Source organism: Ictalurus punctatus, chromosome 15, assembly GCF_001660625.3.
Source record: "Ictalurus punctatus breed USDA103 chromosome 15, Coco_2.0, whole genome shotgun sequence".
Classification (NCBI taxonomy): Eukaryota; Metazoa; Chordata; class Actinopteri; order Siluriformes; family Ictaluridae; genus Ictalurus; species Ictalurus punctatus.
Window position 1 is genome coordinate 634,778 of NC_030430.2, and position 23,690 is coordinate 658,467.

Below are 23,690 nucleotides of genomic sequence, written 5' to 3' on the forward strand. Positions count from 1 at the left end.
TTTACTGTAGATTAGCTTACATGTAGATACTCGTACAGCAGGAGACTCGAAGAACATTCTTTCTGTGAAGCCCTTCTGGGGGGATGAAGGCACTGTGCAAATGTGAGAAAAGTTTCTTATACATGTAAACTTCTACAGAATTTTTGTGCTCTACAGTACCACAGAGGATTAATATTACCATAAGGTTGGCTTCTACAATCCTGAACTATCTTCACTGTCTTGGCAATCATCCGCTGTGGATTTGAGGCAGACATATGAAAGTGTTTGGAAACAATAAATGCAATATATGTGTAAATTATGTGGAAATCCCAGGAAGGTCTCACCATTTTCTCAAAGTTAACCAGATTATCAGTGTAATTTCTGTTGCCCTCATGAATAAATGTCATGTCTGAAAGAGATGAATACAGTTGGATCAATGGTGTAATTCAGAGGTGTCAAATTTATTTTAGGTAATTGGCCACATTATATTTAGACTCATGTCAGTTGGGCGCTTGACCGTCACACTCCCATTTGTTTTTTGAATAACCAGTCCAGATTTAGTTCCTCTTTGCTGTATAACAACTGGCACACTCTTTTGGGAAGGCTTTCCACTAGAATTTGGAACATGGTTGTGGGGATTTGTTCCCATTCGACCACAAGAGCATTAGTGAGGTCATGCACTGATGTCAGGTGAGAAGGCCTTGGGTGTAGTTGGCATTCCAGTTCATCCTAAAAATTTTCAGTGGGGTTGAAGTCGGGGCTCTGTGCAGGCCACTCATCTTCTCCTACGCCAAAATTGGCCAATCATGTCTTCATGGAACTCGCTTTGTGCACAGTGGCATTGTCATGCTCATTGTTTGGGCCCCTTAGTTCCAGTGAAGGGAAATGTTAATGCTGCAGCATATAAAGACATCCTATACAATTGTGCGTTATCAAATTTGTGGCAACAGTTTTGGGGACGGCCCATATATGGATGTGACGGTCAGGTGTCCAGAAATCTTTGGCTGAAATGGACTTGACGAAGTGGGAGGAAAATCAATAAAGTCTGCAAAATTATTTACAAACAAAAAAAATCGTAAAGGTTGCGATTCCATAAATATTCACCTCTGTTGCTGTGAAACCCCTAAATTAGTTGTTTTGCAAAAGATATGGTTATAGCATTACTTTTTTTTAGCTTGCTGATGAAGAATTACATATCATTTGAAAATCTTGTTAGTAGATGTGTTTACCGTTTCATTTGGCCCCTAGGTCGAATAACATATTACTTCAGTGAAGAACACAGATTCTAAATAATTTGGTGAGCTGTATGTTTGATGCCCTTGGTGTAATTACTCTTTCATTAGCAATGAAATTGTTAGGTGCCATTACCTTTCAGTAGCAGAGGCATGAACGGAATGTATGGTGGGTTGAGTTTGGCCACAGCTAATCTGTATGCTCGGTGATTGTGGGATGGATCCTGCACACAGGAACAGCAGGAGTCAGAAAGAACCACTCAGCTCTCTACAGAGTATGATTTCTTCATACAGCGTTCCAGTGTTACACTTACCAATAACCTCTCATAAGCACAGTAGATCCTTTTGGTTTTGCTTGGCAATCTCTGTAGTAAAAAAAATAAAAAATAAAAAAATAAAAATTTAAAAAAAAAACAAGAATTAGTCTGTACTTCCTCAGAACATCTAGTTCATCTGAATTCCACATAAACATTTTAATCACACTCATGTGGGAGAATGACTTGCATTATAATGAATTCCCTGGACTTAGGATGTTGTTAATCAACTAGGTGGTGTGATGACACTAAGCAGAGTTACTGTTACCATGCCAAAGTTTATTATTTTCCAATAATTGCACAGCCAATAATTTTACCCTTTTATACCACAGCACTTTGCCGCTAGAATTTTTAATTTATTAATGAAAAACAAATTAGAGTTTTTAACTGTTGGTAGTTACATTTAATGTTGTGGAAAGATCCATGAGATAGCCAAGCGATGTGCAAACAGACTGAATTAGGCAAGGTAGAAAATGAGAAATGATAAACAATCAAGGTCAAACCAGAATAGCAAACACAGAGAAACAGGATTGGTAACGTCAGGTGTACAGGGACTTCACAAACTGTGAGTGAATGAAAGTCTCTTTTTAATGGGTGAGAATCTGTGATTTGCAACAGGTGAGTCTTCTTAGAAGTCTGGTGTTTGAATGCAGAAAAAATGCAGAAGTGTGTTCTGGGCTGACAGAGCCCTCCTCCAAAAGGCTCACTCTGGGAGCACTAACTTTCCTGATTCTCCCCCTTGGCCGCTGGCCTGGGCATTCAGAGTGCCTGTTGTAAAAGTCCTGACATAGGTTGGGTTCGAGGATGTCGTGCACTGGCACCCAGCAGTGCTCCTCTGGGTCATACCCCTACCATTCCAAGAGATACTCAAGTTTACCATTTCTAAGACTGGAGTTCAAGATGGAACATACCAGGTAAGCTGGTTAACTTTCGATGTCAAGAGAAGCAGGTGGAGTTGATGGTGGAAATTCCATGGCTAGAGGACCATGGAAAACTGCTTTATTTGAGAGACATGGAAGGACGGAGCAATGTGGGGGTGATGAGGTAGATCCAATTTATAGGTAACTTCAGTGATTTGTTTCAGAATTTTGGGGATGTCTCAGGTCTCTTGTGGTGAGCCAGACCTGATGTCCTGGCTGATATTCAGGATTCTCCCCTCTCCATCGGTTAGCACCGGCTTTGTAGACTCAGGCAGCTTGTTCCAGTCGTTGGTGCGTGCTTTCCCAAATCTATTCACTTTTTCGAAACCAGTCATCCATTGCACACATTCCAGGGGAATAGTGGAGCTTAGTATCAAAGAATACACTGGAACGGGTTAGTCTTGTAGCTAAGAGCCGGAGGGATTTTTGGGCATGTTCTGCCATGGCAGAAACTGAGGCCAGTCCTCTGGATCGGCAGCACAGAATATTCAAAGGAACCGCCCCACCTCTTGCTTAGCTCTTTCTACCTGGGTGTTGGCTTGCAGACGATATCCGGGAGTTAAGTTCACAGTTACCCGCAGCTTCTCCATAAAACTACCCCACACATGGGATGTAAATTGGGGGCCCTGGGCACTCAATATTTCCTCTAGGATTCCAAAATATCTAATCACATCACATAACAGAGTTGCAAATGCAGAAAGTATGCTGGGGAGTGGGATTAACCATAATGACTTTAAAATCGATTGATTACCATTAGGATGGCAGTGTTTGCCTGTGAATCTTGCAGGTCAGTGAGGAAGTCGATTGCTAAGTGGGACCAAGGCTGCTGTGGTGTGGGTAGGGGGAGGAATTTCCCAGCTGGCAGGGAGTGGGGCACTTTGGCTGTTGCACACACAGAGCAGGAGGACACCACCTGGTGTATGTCAGCAAACATACGTGGCCACCAATTTTTCTCTCTGTGGAGATGATATCTATGATAAGTGCCTGGGTGACCAGTTGCCAGGGAGGTGTGGGCCCTGCCTCCTTGCGCTCTAAAGTCTGGTCAAACACATGGCAAAACTGCTCTGTGAAGCGTTGATACATGGAGATGAATTCGACGCCTTGTTCCCAAACTGCCGTTGTCCACTTCAACGCCTTGCCGGTGAGTAATCCCATGAAATGGCTGATTTTCTTCTGCTGTGACATCCCCTCATGGCTGGCAAAATACAGGGAGAATTGAATCAGAAAGCCTTTACATTGGCTAACGTCACCCAATGTCACCAAGGCGGTGTGTAGGCTTGTGTCATGGCAGCGAGGGCTTGGGAGAGAAGGATAACTTTGGAGTCGAGATCTGCTAGTTGTCACTGATGTGCTCCTACCAGCTGCTTGTGAGCCGTGATGGCTTGTCACCAATCTGGCTCTCCTGCTGCATCCATATTGTGGTTAAGTATTCTGTCACATAATGGAGGAGATCCATTTTCTTATAGACAGTTTATTAAAACACAGGCAAACAAATCCAAGTAGACAGACAGGTTCAGAATGAGAAAGCAGGCAGTGGTCAGATGATGTGCAAACGGACTGAATTAGGCAAGGCAGAAAACAAGAAATTATAAACAACATTCAAGGTCAAACGAGAATAGGAAACAGAAAAACAGGCTGGGTATCGTCAGGTGTACAGGGAGAATACTGAGCGTATACTTCATAAACTGTGAGTGAGTGAAACTCTCTTTTTAAAGAGTAGAGTGTGTGTGTGTGATTAGCAACAGGTAAGTCATATTAGAATTCTGGTGATTGAGAACACCAAAGTGTGTGCATGTTTTGGAAAGTGGAGTCTGTGAAGGCCATGTTTGTGGGCCACGGTGTCTGTTGGGAAATGGAGGGTATGGTTTGGGATGACCGGACACCAATAGGATTCAAAATTTAAACAGTGCTGTGGTATAATTACTGTTAAATGATATGCGTCTTTTAGCATATGTGTAGGAGCTGAATAATCGCATGTTTTTGTAAAAGCAAATATTTATTTACTTTTCCAAAAACATGGCAAACAAGTTAAGAATGGTAAGGTATGGGTAAATTACACACACTCACTTCCCATGTTTTATAGAGCCTCTGCACTGCACTGTTACTCAGGCCAAACATCACTGCAAAGAATGAGTTCAGGTTTTTCTGCTCCTTCAACCTAGAAATAAAAATCACATGGCTTTTCACATGCACAAATAACAATCCTCCAGCTTTGGCATGCTAATGATTATTAACCCCTTAATGTCTCTCCTTCATATTCCAGGAGTACTACAGTAACTATTATGAATGAATGGTCATGTATTTTATTAATTACTGTATAACTAGTACATGTGAATAGTCGAATGTTAAGAGCGAGAATGAAAGCCTTGATCAGTATGATGGGTATGATGACACTTTAATATGAGTCCCAGTTGTAGAATGTTCTTTGTGATTCGTCATTGCACACATACTGTACATCACATCAAAAGTATTGTGTAAACATTCTACTGAGTGTAAATGACTTCTTATCTGGGGACAGCTCTAACTTCCACCGCTCTAAAGTTTGTGTTTGGCCTTAAGTGTTTCAGGGTGAGACTGGATGATATTCAATGCTGCCAGACAGCAAAACTGGAAGGAAGGGATCAATTCTATATGCAAAATTGAGTATTTTATTTAATTGATAGGTATTTTCAGATCATCTTGGAAGAATGTCAGTACAAAAGAACAGAGGTGGGCAGTCACATGCTATATTTACTTCATTACATGTACTTGAGTACCTTTTTTTTAAAAATTACTTTTAAGAGTAGGTTTAACTGGCCATACTTATACTCAAGTTAATTTTTGATCATAGAAATGTACTTTTATTTTGCTACATTCAGTGGCGTTCCTCCGTTACTGTTAAATGTCAATGAATATATGTAGTTTTAATAATTAGTTTATATCACGTATGAGTTTGTGAGTCTCGTGATACGCTGCAGTGGTCTTAATGTGGACGGAACAACTGCTCACTGTTTTAGCGGCTCAGACCTGGAAGATAATGGCCGAAGAGAAAGCGAGCATGTCGACAGAGGCAGCACCCACCCACACACACACACATACACACACACACACACAAACCCACAACCACAAACACTCACTTTCTCTACACACGCCTTCTCTTCTGTTCCATAGTCTGTTATTTTGTTTTCTGTTGTCTTATTTAAATGCAGATGCTGGCAAGTGTGTGTTGTTTACATGTTGTGAAAATAAAGACAGTCAACTGTTGGGAAAATGTTTGTGGGTTTTTTTGGGGGGGAGGGAGGGGAGATTTTGTGTTGAAAATGACAGATTCTGTGTTACTGTACTCATCACAGGACTGGGATTTGCTGTTTCATCTTGAACCCAGGTTTAATAGCATACAAACAGAACAGACAGACTTTCAAAGAGAGGTGTGACTTACTGTTCTCCATGTAGTCTGAGATTCAGGATTTTCCCTTCATTTTAATCAGATCCGAAGTAATTATTAACTTGCTACTCGAGTAGTCTTCTCATTGGATACTTTATTACTCTTACTCAAGTCATTATTAACATTATTACTTTTACTGTTACTTTTTACTGTTATTGTTAGAAAAGTAGTTTTACTTGAGTAAAATTTTTGGCTACTCTACCCACCTCTGCAAAAGTATGATACAATAATATACTTAGTGTAATAGTAAGGAATAAAAGACAATAAAGCAAGTTGTTATATTAAATAATCATTGATGTAATGCTACCACCAATAATTAATATAAACCTGTGATTTGAATGATAGTCGACACTAGTGACACTAGACTCTTGCAAATGTGCGCTAAACGCAAACTTCTGTTACAGCAACACTCACACAATTGCTATTTTAATGAACTTCTTGAGCAGCATGGATCTTTTCATGAGGTCCTCACACAAGCAGAGTTCAGTCACTACCCAGTACTGCACTTCGTTGAAATGTCGCAGAAATCGCTCCAGATTAGCTGTGGTGGTGCCTGGGAATTTTTGCCGTCCAAAAATGTAGTAGATAAGCTCTGTCTATAGCACAACAGTGACAAGAAATTTATGTAATTCAAATTGATAATACATGATATTGATAATTATGCACATAATTGATACTGTATGCCAGAAAAAAGAGTTTCTTTTGCATGTCACACTTTAAGAAGAGCGAACTTGTTTTTTGTCCTTTTGTGCTGCTGAAAGACAAATTGCATATGTATAGCCTAAGACTTGTGCACCCATCAGATAAGCCTGAGTTGTTTTTCCATGAATGATGAAATCATACTCCAGTCACAGAAATGTGAACCACATAAATAATTTGAACAGCCATACAGAAACTGTATTGTTCTCTCTGATTCAGAAAGCTTGTGTCTTTAGACAGATACACTCTCTACCTTTTTACTAGGGCTTCTTCTTTCTTCAAGTTAACCAAAGTCAAGCTGACCCTGTGATATAAAAGGGTTTGAATGCTCATGATTCAGGTAACATGCCAATATACAGTGAATGCTGAGAAGCCTTTACCTCATGCATGGACATGAAGAGTTCCCAGTCGTAGTTGGTGAGGTGGCTAGCAATGTCCTTAGAGCACATCTGTTCCAGGAAGTCAATAGTGCTCTGCTCTGGGCCAAGCTGCTCTTTCAGAGGGGTCTGTCAAAACACACATATGACAGAGAGCTTTTCTTACCATGGTGCTTCATAGCCAGAGCTATTAGAACATTAATTTACAATGACATGGCTCTATATCTAGCACCACTAATAGACAAACTAATCAACACAGTACAACTTCTATGTAATATATATATATATATATATATATATATATATATATATATATATATATATATATATATATATATATATATATATATATATATAAAGAGAGAACTTCTGATTTCTACATCTGATGTATGACCACCAAACAAACAAAACTAAATACACCTACACTGACTAATGCTTATTAAGTTGAAGATAGGGGCACATAAAGTTGAAAAAAAAAAAAATTTAAGCATGTTCCTAAATACTGAACTCCGGTCACCAAGTGTAGATTTTTGTACTTTTTATTCAATCTCACTTTTGCTCAATTTGTCAAAATTTTGCCAGCCACCAGCTGCAAACATGTTGATTAATGTGTTGATATATACTGGCCAATGTGGGCTTAATTTGACTTAATTGTCTTATTGATGTTATGCTATTTGGTTAATTCAGATGTTTATTAAGTGGCTTTAAAAATAAATAAATAAATAAACCATCAGTTAATAGATGTTAGTTACTGATGGCATATTAATACTGAATTACATGTTTTGTTAATGTTAACTAATGCATTGTGTCAGTTAAGGATACCTTATTTATTTATTATTTTGTAATGCTTTATTATATAAAGCATTACAAAAATATTTATAGCAGCAATTTTCTTGGATGGAGTCAGTAGTTTTTCTTAAGTTAAGTTTTTCATTTAAGTGTTTCATAGGTGAGAGGCACTCACCAGCTGCTCCACCTGAGAGGCAGTGCACAAGAAGAGCCTCTCGTTCAACCCCAGAGATGTGAAAACGGCTGTAGCATCCAGCTTGAGCTGAACTCTCTCTAAGAAACATATAGCCAAGAAAGTTTATATTTCTCATCAAGAAAACCCTTCAGCTCATCTTCACAACTTATATTATACTTATTAGTCATATATATCCTTGTGTGGATGGTATTGCATCTGATAAAACAAGTTCTAGATCTTAATTAAATATTTCTGCAATCCTACGTCTTCACTGCACTCTTGTTTTATAGAGCTCTTCTGTGTAAAATCAAACTGTACATCAAAGTTTGGTCTAGAAATCTTGCAGTACAGAGTCTCATTTCATACCTCCTGAAGAGTTCATTTTGACCACCACATAGTCTTCACCTGGGTCCACCAAAACATCTATAATGTCCTGCACTGAGCAGTTCACAGGCAGCATCAGGGTCAGAGCATTGTGATCGGGTTTGAAAATCTCATACAATACTGTAAGCATGTTAAATAGATCAATTACTGAGACATCCCAATAATTATACAATTTTATATAATGTTTACTATTTTATAATATGACTATTTTGGTGTTCTGACAAATTACATATGCAAAAATGTGCTACAGAAATTGCTAAGAGAAAGCATGACAGATCATACAATAATCATCAACGAAATGCAGAGAAGTTTGACCTTTATCTTGAGCTCTGATTGGATGGCATTTCCTAAAAGGATCCTCAGAAGTGGCAAACCAATCAAATTTTTGATTCGACTGAAAAAAAGGAAAATCAAACCAAAGCAAAATATAAATATAAATAATAAAAAAGTTAACCACTTGTAATTATTAAATTCTCTAATATTCAAATTGTTATCCCTAAAGACATTGGACACTATGAATTATCACATCTGCCAATAATGTTCTTTTCTGCTGTTTGTGATTACAGTATAACCTCAAGAAAAATAGGTTGCAAGAGGTTCAGGAGTGTATAGTGTTTTATGTAGCTGCTGTCCTTCTCATGCCTGGAATGTGATGAGTAAGAACTAGAACTTAAGAGTCAGGAACAGGTTGGCCACAACAGGCATGCCCAAAATATTTAACAGGATCTGCTCCAGGTCTTCGAGCATATTTATATTTAAATTTAAATTTCTATTGTGTAACTGGAAGGTTGTACTCAGTAATATATAACTGATGTTTACAGAACTGTGGCATAAATTATTAACCTGAACTATTTAGCAAGAGTGATTTTGCTAAATTTCATAAGAATGAAGTAGTGTACCTACCCCTAGCCATTACTTTTCCTGACAATCAAACAGTAAAATAATAACTTACACTTGCCAGTCATGTACTAAATATAATATGGTGTGACTGTTTTCCCCCAAACACTGTAATTTACTATGAAATCCCTGTAGATAGTTACAAACCCCTTACATGGCAAATGCTAGGGATGCTAATGCCAGAGAGTGGGGAAAACATTTTACCTTAGCCAATTAAGCATTCACATCAATATAAAACAATATCTCCCATAACTTTCATTTATTGAAATTAAATTTATGGATTAAATGTATTTAATTTTATCTCTGTGGTTTTGTTAGAGAAGTAATTGAACTCACCTTCATAAGTGTTTGGCATCCGCTCTCTGACCTGAAAGGAGAATGGACATGACTAAGACTGTAAATGTACAAGGTTATTGAGTTTGTTTTATTATGAGTAGCTAATTCTATAGTGAAATAATATTTTGGTCAAAAGTCAAAAGACAGGACAAAAAGCCTGCCGGAAAGGCAAATAATAATAATAATAATAATAATAATAATGCAGTTTCATGAAGTGGTGCCAGCACTAAATACATAAACAAAGGCCCCTTTAATGTTAGTGTGTATGTTTCTTACGTACACTCGGGTTTTTCTCCTATCCTTCAGCTGTTCTTTGAGCATGCTTGAGAGTCTTGTGTTATCGGTCACCTCTTCTTTCAGTTTCTGGCCCAAAAACAAACAATTATCTATCCTATCTTGAGTATTATATTTCAATACCAAAATAAAACTATGTACACCCTATAGAGATACCAAGGTGGAAAAACTAGAAAAGGTTTTTCCACACAATTGTGAGCAAGATGTGATTACAAACACAATCAGGTAATTTGATCATCCTCTTTGTTTATACTGAGGATGACTAGAATTACAATGCAGGCACGTATTTAAAAGAACTTTTCTGAAAAAGAAGCTTTAACATAGAGTAAATGATCTCATGGTCTCAATCAATCTCAATGAATAAATAAACTGATTGCAACTGAGATTGCAGAGTCTGAGATTTATTAAGATGGAACACTATTTGAAAACAAAAGATACTGTATCTCTTTGCCCTTTAGGCAGTTAAACTGAAATGCAGTGACTGACTAAACAAACCTGCAGGAAGTGGGAGGCCAAAGGATCTTCCTTCAGCTGTGAGCCACAAAGTGCCACCCACTGGATCACCAGTTTGACAATTTTTTGTTTGGTGTTGAGAGCATAAGCCGCTTTTTCCAGCTCAGAGCCTTCAGATGACTCAGTGTGATAGGTACATTGAAGGTTAAAGAAAATTAAGCTTATTTATTCACACAAAAGTTGTACATCTGGTGTATCTAGAGTTACAGAAAAATGAACCGGCAGAAGGTTAAGACAAGACCAGCTGTGAATAAAAACTGCCGTGTTGTTACTAACTTTTCCCGACATTAGAGAATCAGTAGCAATATGTAGCACACAAATATAAGCATTAGATTTCATGAATCAAATGAATTTGTTCATAATATGGTACCAGTTAGAGGATATTGATGCTGAAGGGTAAGGCAGAGCTGTGCAGAGGGCATGAATACTTGGTGTGTGAGGAGAAAGTCACTAACGCATGGATCTGCAGAATCAGGTAACAAACACATATGAAAATACACACATACACGAGTATTAGAGATTTTTTATACATATGAATACAGATTTCAATTCTTAAATGTTCCAGAGTGCCCCTTAAGGTCGCAGAGTAAAATCTTGATATATAAAAGTTTCATATCTAAGGAATATGATGGATGAAGGAAACATGATGGGATGTGTAATAGGAAAATAATCAACACCAGAGTGGTCCAATGAGACCCAAAAAGGAAGCTGATTATTTTCCTATAAAACGTCCCCTTATACTAGAGATGCACCGATACTAAATTTCTCAGCCGATATGATAACCGATTATTCAGAGTGATATCAACCGATACCGATAGTTCTGCCTTTTATGCCTTCTTATAAATTAATAATAATTAATTTAAAAGAATTCTGAAAGAACTGCTAATAAAAACTTTATTCTCTCCATTTCAGCAAGTTGTTTGACAGTAACTGGTCTCATAAACAGAAAACACATTACTCTAATTAACATTAAAACATGAACTCAATTCTGAAGATTAAAGTAAGATTATTAACTTATTGAATGTTATTAATTCATTGACTGAATTGTAAAAATCCTCCTGTTAGTCTCACATTCACTCTCCACAAACACAAGAATTTCTACTTCATCACTGACATCAAACTGGTCATATATAATATCAACTTTTTATATATTAACATTGACTGGATATGAAATATACTACTCTACAAATATATTTTTCTGTGCAATATAGACTTTTTTTTGTCAACTTATCTTCATTTAAATCTTTCAACGGTGTACTGGCCCTTTAATTCAGCGCGAGGGCGCCAAATTGACTCGACGCCAAAATTTCTGCGTCGTAAAATTTACTTCTAGTGTAAAATGTTATCAGTGCAGAGATTACAGACATTAAAAACTGCAGTTTTGTCGTTATTCCACACAAGAGACATCATCTTTACACACAGCACCAAATCCATATGTTTTCCCGCCCTCTTTTGATTGACAGGATACAATCGACCGTGGTCATCGGATGTTTTTAAACTATCAGCTGATGGCCCTTAGCAGGAAAAATAGAGTTTATCGTCTGATACATCAGTGCATCTCTACCATATACCATTACCATACCATTTTTAAAAAATAAATGTTAAGCACATCACAAACCTTTGCCATATCACTGATCAGATATTTTTTTATTTCTGTTTATATTAGGCTTAAATTATGTGTAGCATTGGCCATATGATAATGTATTAGAACAAGTGCATTACTATACAGTGGGGGAAATAAGTATTGAACGTGTCAACATTATTTTCAGTAAATATATTTCCAATGAGGTTATTCACATGAAATTTTCACCAGACATCAGTATTAACTCAAGAAATCTGGAAATATAAAGAATTCACAACATTAAAGTCCATAAATGAAGTTCTGTGTAATAAAGTGGAATGACACAGGAAAAAAGTATTGAACACACTAACTGAAATGTATTTAATACTTAGTGGAGAAGCCTTTGTTTGTAATGACGCTTCAAGATTCTTCCTGTATGAAGAAATTAATGTTCCGCAGTATTCAGGTGTGATTTTGGCTCGTTCTTCCTAACATATTGTCTTTAAATCTTGTTCAGTTGGATTTGAGTCAGGTGACTGACTGGACCATTCTAAAACCTTGATTTTTTTCTAAGACCAATTGAGAGTTTACTTTGCTGTACGCTTTGGGATTGTTGTCTTGCTGGAAGTCCACCCACGTCTCATCATCATCCTGGTGGATGGCAGCAGATTCTTCTCAAGAATCTCCCGGTAAAGAACTCCATTCATCGTTCCTTCAGTTATAGGAAGTCTGCCAGTACCATGTGATGAAAAACAGCCCCACACCATGATGCTTCACCTCCAGACTTCACTGTTGGTATAGTGTTTTTAGGATGATGTGCAGTGCCATTTCTTCTCCAAACATGGTGTGTAGTATGACGGAGAAAAAGTTCAATTTTGCTCTCGTCTGACCAGACTACACTCTCCTAGTATCTCATAGGCTTGTCCAAATGAGTTGTAGCAAACGTTAAACGAGCTTCGACATGCCTTTTCTTTAGTAATGGAGTCTTGTGGGCGAGCGTGAGCAGTGGAGTGCATCACCTATTGTTTACTCTGTGACGATGGCACCTGCTGCCTCCAAGTGTTTCTGGAGCTCTTTCCGAGTGGTCCTTGACTCTTGCGCTGCTCTTCTGACTATTCTTCTGACTCTCTGGTCAGAAATCTTGCAATGAGCTCCTGTGCGTGACCGGTTGATGATGGAGAGATGTTGCTTCCACTTGCGGATAATGGACCCAATGGTGCTTACTGGAAGATTCAGAAGTTTTGAAAGTTCTTTGCTTTTACCCGTCATGAGATGTTTCTTGTGTGACACCTTGATTATGAAAAGCCTTTTTATAGACCATCAATTTACTAACCCAGCTAATAATACTTTGCACAGACAGGGGGTGTAATTACTCATGGATTTCAGCTGGTTCCTTACCTTACCTTGCCTTGGAGAATTGCTTTTTCTTAGCGTGTTCAATACTTTTTTCCCTTGTCATTCACTTTATTACACATAACTTTATTTATGGATGTTAATGTTGTGAATTCTTTGTATTTGTGGATTTCTTGAGTTAATACTGATGTCACGTGAAAATTTCAAGTGAATAACCTCATTGGAAATATATTTACGAATTCAATACTTATTTCCCCCACTGTAAATCTGTGATTTGTATTACAGCTGGCACTACTGTCAGCTACAGTGCTGTTACAGAAAACTAATCAATACCACCTGACCAATCAGATTCGAGAAATCAACAGTGCTGTGGTGTAAAATATATTATTATACAATGAGTTGCAAGTTTATTATTTTACTAATAGTTCAGTTCAGTTGCTGATAACAGAAGTATAAATGTTATGAAAGAAATGCTGCACATGCAGGTGTCACACCTATGGGATCACAGCCATTGGTATCCAGTTTAATTGTCTCCAGGAGATGTTCAAGAATCTTCTCTGGTGTTCCTGACATCACTGTATATCTGAGAATATATATACATATAATATGTGTATGTAAATATGTATGTATGTCCTCTCACAGTCATCTGCTTTTATTTGCAGCAAATTTTTTAACATGCGTAAATATTTGTATTAACATAAAAACATTCAACATCAGACATAAACTGAACAAGTTTCACAGACATTTGAGAAAAAGAAATGGAATAATGAGTTCCTGAACGGGGTGGGGGTGTTCCTATATCTGGTGTGGCCACCAGCTGCTTTAAGTATACAGTGCATCTCATCCTCATGGACTGCACCAGATTGGTCAGTTCTTGCTGTGAGATTTTACCCCACTCTTCCACCAAGGCATTTGCAAGTTCTCGATCACGTCTGGGGGGACACACAGTTACATGTAATTTTCCACTGCGAGGACGATCAGCTGTCCTTCCTGTCTCCCTGTAGCACTGCCTCAGGCGTCTTACATTACAGACATTGCAGTTTATTGCTCTGAACACATCTGCAGTCCTCATGCCTCCGTGCAGCAGGTCTATGGCATGTTCACACAGGTGAGCAGGAACCCTAGGCATCTTTCTTCTGGTGTTTTTCAGAGTCAGTAGAAAGGTCTCTTTAGTGTCCTCTTATTGTAACTGTGACCTTAATTGCCTCCCGCCTGTAAACTGTTAGTGACGTGTAATAATTGTTTATGGTTTGTTTTATATTTTTAATTTGGATTTCCTGGTTTTCACCTCAGTTCCCATCAGTTGATTCTGTATTGGATTGTGGATTGCTCTGTATTAAGCATGCCTGTCTGTGGTCTGACCTTTGCTATGGACAGTGATTACAGTTCTTGGATTCACCCCAATTAAAGCACAGCACAACAGTAGGATTATGATTTTGCATCCTCCAACACTCTCTACACAACTAAGAGTGTGCCTATTCCTCTGTTCACAATTACTGCATTCATTTTAATTTGAAGAAAACTGAAAAACATCTACTGATTTCCTTGTTTTTTTTTTAAGAGCACCATTACAGGAGAACTAGTTTATTTTGTACTATTTTTCATTATTTTTACTTTTGAAGTTTTCTTGTGTTTATGTCTGCTGTTAATGTCAGTATGAAATTTTTTTGAAATGCAGAACAATAGGTAAGGACAGAGTTATGTTTTACTTACTTGTTGCTGCTTCCTCCCTGACAGGGTGTCTCTTGGCCTGAGCTTTTCTCAAGGACAAGGACAACTTTCCCATGTTCCTCCAAACGCACGGTATTTGCCTCCATGTCCTACAATAACATTAGCATTTTTATTTTCAAAACACTGCAAGACAAGCACTGAAAACATCTGCGCATGCACCTTTTCATCTAGTAATTTAACATTGCATACACACACACACACACACACACACACACACACACACACACACACACACAAGTATGCAGTTTACCTTGAGGATTCGAATAAAATCTTGCTTGTCTACTCTGAGAAAGTGACAGTTGTCTTCCCTCAGTATGATGGTGGCAGCACGTGGAGCATCATTCACCAAGGCAAGCTGGCCAAAGTCATCTCCTTCATGCAGGGTGGTCACCAAGCCCTGTGTCACACACACACACACACAAAATATAAGTAAAGAGTTTTAGAACAAAGTGGTGACCTTTAATTGAATGGCCACCATACAAAGGAGTTTTGGAAAAAGTGTCACTGTAACAAAGGATTGAATGATGAATTTACCTTGCCATGTGTAATAACATTAACAGATCCCTTCCAGATGATGTACCAGGATGTGCCTTTGTCTCCCTGGCTGAACACTGAAATAGTAACACACTGAGTAACAGGAACATCAGTGGTGTACTTACACAAACACACACCCTTGCTGTTAATTAGTTAAGAAAGTATGATCTTGTGAAAACAAAAACAACTAAAAAATACACACTCAATCAATTATCAATATGAGTGACCAATCAAGTTAATACCCATTAATTTCCCAGTGAAAGACAGTATTGGTCTTACTCAAATGATATTTATGGTCTTCAGCTAATGAGGGTAGGCTCAAGATTAACAGCTTCTGCTGCATAATCAGCAGCAGCTTGATAGCCTACACTTCCTGTTCAACATGCAGGGCCTAGCTCTATCAAATGCATAGTTGAATTATATAATAACATTAATCCACCATGTAACGTATACACATTATTCATCACTGTGGTTTGATGTTTTCTTATATTTAAGCATAGCCTGCATCTCCTTAACACAGGCACTATCCTCTGCTCTTGCCCACTACTGTTCAAATGTCCGTCTGTATTTGCACTCACACACTGTGCCTGCCTTGGCATAGGACTCAAACACAAGCACTGCGGCCAGCTCTTTGCGCACCTGAAAGCATCAACAGAGGGAGATAAGGAAAAAGGGGTGAATGCATGGATGTGTTAAAGAGGAAACTGCACAGAAAGTGCTCACTCACAGAAGTAGACAGATGGGCGACAGCTTTGACATGCAGCAGCTCTTCATAGATGACTTCCACATCCTCAGCTGACCTTTGGCTTGGACTATCAGACAAAAACGGTTATTACACAATCAAAATGTGCTATATGACAGTATGTCCAATGCAGTACCTAAGCAGCTGGGATTACATAATCATTGCTTGACCATTCAAAGCTTGATCTTTATTTGTGCATGCTGATCATATAAATTATGTGCACCATATAATTGTATATATCCGTCATCTTTTTAATGTTTGTCTGCTAAACAGAGATTCATATGACACACAAGAATTTATAATTGCACTGAGTAACCTGTCTCACATTGCGTAATCACAATTTATCCATGAAAACACTCGGGAGTGAAATTGAGAGTTTTTATAGATTGGGAAGGAGTGTAAATAGGTTTGGTCTGGCGGACTAGATCTGCTATGCTGCTACTGCTGAGCAAGTACAGATACTTGCTCCGATAGTCATGTACAGACATAAGACAAGCATGCTACTGCTGCAAAGGGTACGGAAGGAGGAGCCCCCCCCAAACCAAGCGGACAGCCCATGTCCCACCCCTCAATGATGTAGATCTGAACACAGGACTTGTGCACTGCTGCTGCTCCAAGGAGCCATGATACCTGAATGTGTACGAGCTATGTATGCCTGGGCCTGCTTTGCCAAATGGCTTAATGCTACTGAACTAGTGCTTTGTGTTGCTATTGGGTCTAATGGCCTAGCTGGCTGTGTGACTGGACTGGGGAGCCAAGAAGGCTATATGTACCCGGCTGACACCTGGGTTTAAGCTAAATAGATAAGTGCATCATAATGTGAGTGCATTTTTTTTTTTTAATAGATAGGCAGTAGAACGAATAATTGATTGGGATCGTGATTGCTATAGGGCGATAGGGATTTGCATGGCATAGGTGGATAAGAACATGCATGCGCCTAAAGAACTAGCACCACCTGCAAATGTTTCATTTACATAATCGTGTAGAATTCTTTTTTTTTTTTTTTTTAAATGTCCATTGACTCGTTGATCAGCATGAATAAGCTATTGTCAGCTCTTACCAGCGTTTATCAGTGCTATTGTGTGCATCAGCAATTGTCAGCATTTATCAAATCATATCGACGTTGATGAGCATTCTTGTAATTTTTCAGAAATTATCTTTTTTTGGCCATTATCAGCGTTTATCAGCATTTATCACAATGATCAGCAACTATCAGCAATATGAGCAGTTACCAGCATTTATCTGCAATTATCTGCATTTATCGGGAATCAGTGCCACGGATTTCCTCCCTGAAGCAGAAAGCACCCGCTTCCAGGTTTTCATTGACATTGACTTTGTTTACTTTTGATACGTGTGTTTTGTTTTGGTATCTGTCCTGTCTCCACCCTTGTTATGTTATTGGTTATTTCCTAATGTCTCAGCTGTTTTGCGTTATCCCCTTGATTACGTTTACTATTTAAACCCCTTGTATGTCTTTGTTCAGGGCGAAGAATTGTGCGTTTCTGTTTTTTGCCGCCAGTGCGTTACCAAGCTTTGTTCATTGTTCTCGTTTCATGGTTTGATCCTGTTTTGTCATCATGTTTCTGATTCTCATTTAAGCCCAGCTCAGGCCGGTTTGCCAATCGCCTGACCCCTCAACTATTTTGAGACCACGTTCTTTGCCCATCGATCTGACTGTCTCTCTTTAATAAAAAGCTGAAACTGCACTTGCATCCACCTGATTATCCATTACATGACAGAATACTTTGCCTACAACATGAATGCAGCAGGACAGCAAAGGAGACATCACATCAGGGTAACCAAGAAAACCTTGCCAGCTTTTGACTTGATCCAGTTCCCCCAGTGGACTGCCATAGATCTCCCAGACCTGTATGATGAGTTCTTTGGTTATCCTGAATATTTTCTCATGGAATGCCAGTTATATTTTGCCAGCCTGAAGGACCCCAGACCCGACGAGAAGCAGTGGATGGGGTTCATGCTGGCCCAATGGTGCTTACTGGAAGATTCAGAAGTTTGAATATGCCTATATCCAATTCTATCAATATGTTTAGCAACAATAAGGTTGTGAAGGTCTTGGGAGAGCTCTTTGCTTTTACCCATCATGAGATGTTTCTTGTGTGACACCTTGGTATTGAAAAGCCTTTTTATAGACCATCAATGTACTAACCCAGCTGATATTAATTTGCACAGATAGGGGGTATAATTACTTACGGATTTCAGCTGGTTCCTTGTCTTACCTTGCCTTGGAGAACTGCTTTTTCTTAGCGTGTTCAATACTTTTTTCCTGTGTCATTCCACTTTATAACACATAACTTTATTTATGGACTTTAATGTTGTGAATTCTTTATATTTCCGGATTTCTTGAGTTAATACTGATGTCTGGTGAAAATTTCAAGTGAACAGACTCATTGGAAATATTTTTACTGAAAGAAAATGTTGACGCGTTCAATATTTGTTTCCCCGACTGTGTATATGAGTCAAATATTCATAATTGTGAAAGGCTTAAATAAAAGTTAATTCATCACGTTTATTTTTATTCTCACCATTTGCGGAGTTTCATATTCAGAAGAGCATCAGGGCCCATCTGCATCAAGAACGATAGACCTTCTTGTAGCTCATCTTCTTTTGAGTCATTTTCAGCGGGTGTGTTATTCAGATCAAACTCTGTCTCCATAAATCGGTAAAACTGTGTGTCTCTGTCATGGAAGTTCAACTCTTGCTTCACTAAATGGAGATATATGGCATTTTACGTTCAAAACAGACCAGCTCAGTGTTTGGTTTTTTTTTTTTTTTTTTTTTTTTTTTTTTTTTTTTTTTTTTTTTTAAACCAACATATAAATAAATAGATACCATAACTTAGTTACCATTTACAATAATGCCCTCATCCACTAACACCTGCCACATGCCAACTGCCTGACTCCGGGACTGGGAACAGTCATTCAGCTTCATCAGCCAGTCAACAAGCTCCTTCCCACTGCAACACTGTCTGCATCACAGAAAGAATAGTAAGTGAAAAAGAGATATTGTAAATAATACTTATCATTTTATACATTCATGTGAAAAAATAAGTACACCCCATGGAAACTGTTGGCTTTTTTGACATATTTGGACAAGCAAACATTTTATCCTCTTTGAAACAGTGCCTATTAGTAAAGTTGATATATTTGAACAAAACCACAAGGAAAATGATCTTTTTCAATCATTTATTCAACAGAAATATGAATAGATGTGATATTCTTCTGTGGAAAAAGTAAGTACACCCTTGGCCTCAGAAGCTATCATTGCGCCCTTTAGCAGAAATGATGTCTTGTAGGCGTTTTGCATAATCATACACCAGGCTTGCTGGAATTTTTGACCACTCTTCCCTGCAATATTTTTTCAGCTGTAAGATGTTGGAAGGTTTTCTTGCATGTACTGCCCATTTCAAATCCCCCCATAACATTTCAATAGGATTCAAATCCTGGCTTTGTCTAGGCCAGTGGTCTCAAACATGATGCCCGCGGGTAACTGGTAACCCGCATGTAGTCTGTGAGTCACCCGTCAAGCACATTCTATAAATAGGCTCAATTTTCATTATTGATTTTAGTTTTTTTATTTTATTTATATTTACAAAAAATTAAAAAGCATTATGTTAACATTTCATACAACAAAATAAAATAAAATCATCATTTAAAAAAAATTCTAAATATTTAGAAGTTTTCGCATGTTATTTTTAACGTACTAGCATACGTTTTTCGTAGGCTATTCTGTGAGTTGAGGTGATAGCGAGCTGACGGCATAAACAAGGTGAAATAAACTATATAAAAAAACAACAACAACAAAGGATCAATTATGGCTGATGGTGCACCAGGTCCTGCAAAAAAGAAAAAGACATTACTTTAATGAGGAGTTGGAGACAGAATTTCTCTTCAAAAATTTCGAAGGCAAAAGTGTATGCTTCATCTGTGGGGCTAGCACCTCCATATCCAAGAGGCATGGAAAGAGGAACACGGAGGGACATTTCACCACAATCCACAAGACCTTCAATAACAGTTATCCACCAGGTACATCACATATAAAAGCAACATTAAACAGGCAGCAAAGATTTTTTTTTTATCAGACCTGCTAAGAAGTCACAGGCTGCAACCGAAGCTTTAGTTAGGGTTGCTCATTTTTTGACAGAACACAAAAAAAATCTTTCTCAGATGGTAAAATTGTCATGTGAGCAATGACTGATGGTGAACACACTGTTTAAAGATCACAAGAATGGAGATGAAATCATGTCTGCACTCTCTGATGTTCAACTCAAGGCGAACACAATCGCAAGATGAGTCACGGCCACATCAGCGAATGTAACGAAGCAACTGGAGAAAGACTTGGGTTCGTCAGTGTGTATCTGTATCTATATCTTCTGTATCTGAGGCCTTTGACATTAAATAAGTACTCTGAACAAAGCTTGGACAAGAATTCAGGACAAATTCAATGACGTTGATAAGCTGCAACCATTCGTGTCATTCATTGCAAATCCTTTCATGCCAGTGGACATATTCTACATTCTACAGTGATTCATTGAACCTGGATTCTAGTGAGGTTGAGATGGAGATTCTCAATCTGCAAAGTAACATTAACCTCAAAGCCCATCAGGGGACCACAGACTTTTGGAAAATTGTTGACCCAGAGAAATACATAAGCATTTGCACAGCAGCCATGAAAGTTGCGATAGAGCGATAGATAGATAGATAGATAGATAGATAGATAGAGCAAAAATAATAGAAATGGGCTTGCTGTTTAATACTTTCAGAGGGGATTGTAAGCAGGCCAAATACTACAACCAAAGGAGGATCCAGCAAAAGTTCCAAGAAGGACTGAGTATGAAAAATGTAAGGGTCCAGCTGAAATCCTCAAGCCCTTAAACCCTTAAGCCACTACATATCAAATTCTGTTTGGTGATGAACCTGATAAAACCAACACCAGCAAGTAGGGGTCTTTCTTTAAAGTTGGTAGTGTATAACCCTCATAGTCCCAAGAACCATGTTATTTTGGGGGTCAACTACACTGCATCCAGAAAGTATTCACAGTGCTTTACATTTTCCACATTTTGTTATGTTACAGTCTTGTTCCAAAATGGATTAAATTCATTATTTTGCTCAAAATTCTACCAACAATTCCCCATAATGACAATGTGAAAGAAGTTTGTTTGAAATCTTTGCAAATTTATTAAAAATAAAAGCACATTTACATAAATATCCACAGCCTTTGCCATGACACTCAAAATTGAGCTCAGGTACATCCTGTTTCCACTGATCATCCTTGAGATCTTTCTACAATGTGATTGGAGTCCATCTGTGGTAAATTCAGTTGATTGGACATGATTTGGAAAGGCACACACCTGTCTATATAAGGTCCTACAGTTAACAATGCATGTCAGAGCACAAACCAAGCCATGAAGTCCAAGGAATTGTCTGTAGACCTCCGAGACAGGATTGTATCGAGGCACAGGTCTGAGGAAGGGCACAGAAAAATTTCTGCAGCATTGAAGCTCCCAATGAGCACAGTGGCCTCCATCATCTGTAAATGGAAGGAGTCTGGAACCAGCAGGACTCTTCCTAGAGCTGGCCGTCCGGCCAAACTGAGCGATCGGGGTGAAGGGCCTTAGTCAGGGAGGTGACCAAAAACCTGATGGTCACTCTGACAGAGCTCCACCGTGTCTCTGTGGAGAGAGGAGAACCTTCCAGAAGAACAACCATCTCTGCAGCACTCCACCAATAAGGCCTGTATGGTAGAGTGGCCAGACAGAAGTCACTCCTCAGTAAAAGGCACATGACAGCCCTCCTGGAGTTTGCAAAAGGCACCTGAAGGACTCTCAGACCATGAGAAACAAAATTCTCTGGTATGATGGCCTGAATGGCAAGCGTCATGTCTGGAGGAAACCAGGCACCACTCATCACTTGGCCAATACCATCCCTACAGTGAAGCATGGTGGTGGCAGCATCATGCTGTGGGGATGTTTTTCAGCGGCAGGAACTGGGAGACTAGTCAGGATCGAGGGAAAGATGAATGCAGCAATGTACAGAGACATCCTCGATGAAAACCTGCTCCAGAGCGCTCTGGACCTCAGGTCTGGGGGGAAGGTTCATCTTCCAACAGGACAACGACCCTAAGCACACAGCCAAGATAACAAAGGAGTGGCTACAGGACAACTCTGTGAATGTCCTTGAGTGGCCCAGCCAGAGCCCAGACTTGAACCCGATTGAACATCTCTGGAGAGATCTGAAAATGTCTGTGCACCGACGCTCCCCATCCAACCTGATGGAGCTTGATAGGTCCTGCAAAGAAGAATGGGAGAAACTGCCCAAAAATAGGTGTCCCAAGCTTGTAGCATCATTCTCAAAAAGACTTGAGGCTGAAATTGGTGCCAAAGGCGCTTCAACACAGAATTGAGAAAAGGATGTTAATACTTATATACATGTGCTTTTTTTGCTTTTTATTTTTAATAAATTTGCAAAGATTTCATACAAACTTCTTTCACATTGTCATTAGAATTTTGTAGAATTTTGAGGAAAATAATGAATTTAATCCATTTTGGAATAAGGCTGTAACATAACAAAATGTGGAAAGAGTGAAGCGCTGTGAATACTTTCCGGATGCACTGTAGTTGAGCAGCATTTCCTGTTAAAAAGCTGTAGAGGGTGCTTGTTTTTATTCCAATGGAAGTTGGAGGTTACTACTACTAATTTTATATATTATATATATATATATATATAAATATTATATATATATATATATATATATATATACACACATATATATACACACACATATACATACATACACACATATACACACACACACGTTGGAATAAAAACAAGCATATACATATAGCATGCCAAGAAGAAGAAGCAATTGTTGCTGCTCATCAATATGGGAGGGGTTATATGGTCATCCAATCAGCATTCTACAGTGAGAAGGATTGGTTACAAATTGAGAGCTTCAAACAGTTGCCAATCTTCTCAGGAAACCACTCCCAACAAATTCAGTCCAAGGTCAGACCATTTAATGCTCAGAGAAATACCCAAGAGCTACATCATGTGATCTACAGACCCCTGTAAGCACAATAAATGTTTATGTTCATGACAGCACAATTAGAAAAAGACTGAACAAGTATGAATTTCATGGAAGGGTGACTACAAAAAAAGCCCTTTCTCTGTAAAAAGACTATGGCAGCATGACAGGTTTGTAAAATTACATCTGAACAAATCACAAAAATTTTGGAACAATATTCTTCAGACTGATGAGACCAAGGTGGAGATGTTTGATCATCATATACAGCGCCATCTTTGGTAAAAACCAAACACGGTGTATCACCATAAGCACCTCATAGCAACTGCATGGTGGTGGCAAGCAATCAAGCATGGTGGTGGAGAGGTGACGATTTGGGCTTGTTTCGCAGCCACAGG

General features: G+C 38.6%; 1 protein-coding gene across 1 annotated transcript in view; it reads right to left on the reverse strand.

Annotated features, from left to right (window-relative positions):
• The window catches only part of rapgef3 (Rap guanine nucleotide exchange factor (GEF) 3), a 40,105-nt gene that overhangs the window by 599 nt on the left and 15,816 nt on the right, over window positions 1–23,690 (reverse strand). Inside the window, exons 4-26 of the mRNA XM_017486561.3 lie at window positions 19,119–19,240; window positions 18,798–18,978; window positions 16,240–16,324; window positions 16,091–16,151; window positions 15,513–15,589; window positions 15,229–15,375; window positions 14,961–15,067; window positions 13,742–13,830; window positions 10,718–10,796; window positions 10,316–10,466; window positions 9,807–9,889; window positions 9,527–9,557; window positions 8,609–8,687; window positions 8,276–8,413; window positions 7,910–8,007; window positions 6,949–7,074; window positions 6,284–6,465; window positions 4,513–4,603; window positions 1,526–1,576; window positions 1,348–1,435; window positions 324–388; window positions 179–233; window positions 21–92 (exon numbers count right to left, since the gene is read on the reverse strand). Of these exons, the coding sequence (XP_017342050.1) occupies window positions 21–92; window positions 179–233; window positions 324–388; window positions 1,348–1,435; window positions 1,526–1,576; window positions 4,513–4,603; window positions 6,284–6,465; window positions 6,949–7,074; window positions 7,910–8,007; window positions 8,276–8,413; window positions 8,609–8,687; window positions 9,527–9,557; window positions 9,807–9,889; window positions 10,316–10,466; window positions 10,718–10,796; window positions 13,742–13,830; window positions 14,961–15,067; window positions 15,229–15,375; window positions 15,513–15,589; window positions 16,091–16,151; window positions 16,240–16,324; window positions 18,798–18,978; window positions 19,119–19,240 (2,258 nt within the window). The remainder of the gene's footprint in view (window positions 1–20; window positions 93–178; window positions 234–323; window positions 389–1,347; window positions 1,436–1,525; window positions 1,577–4,512; window positions 4,604–6,283; window positions 6,466–6,948; window positions 7,075–7,909; window positions 8,008–8,275; window positions 8,414–8,608; window positions 8,688–9,526; window positions 9,558–9,806; window positions 9,890–10,315; window positions 10,467–10,717; window positions 10,797–13,741; window positions 13,831–14,960; window positions 15,068–15,228; window positions 15,376–15,512; window positions 15,590–16,090; window positions 16,152–16,239; window positions 16,325–18,797; window positions 18,979–19,118; window positions 19,241–23,690) is intronic.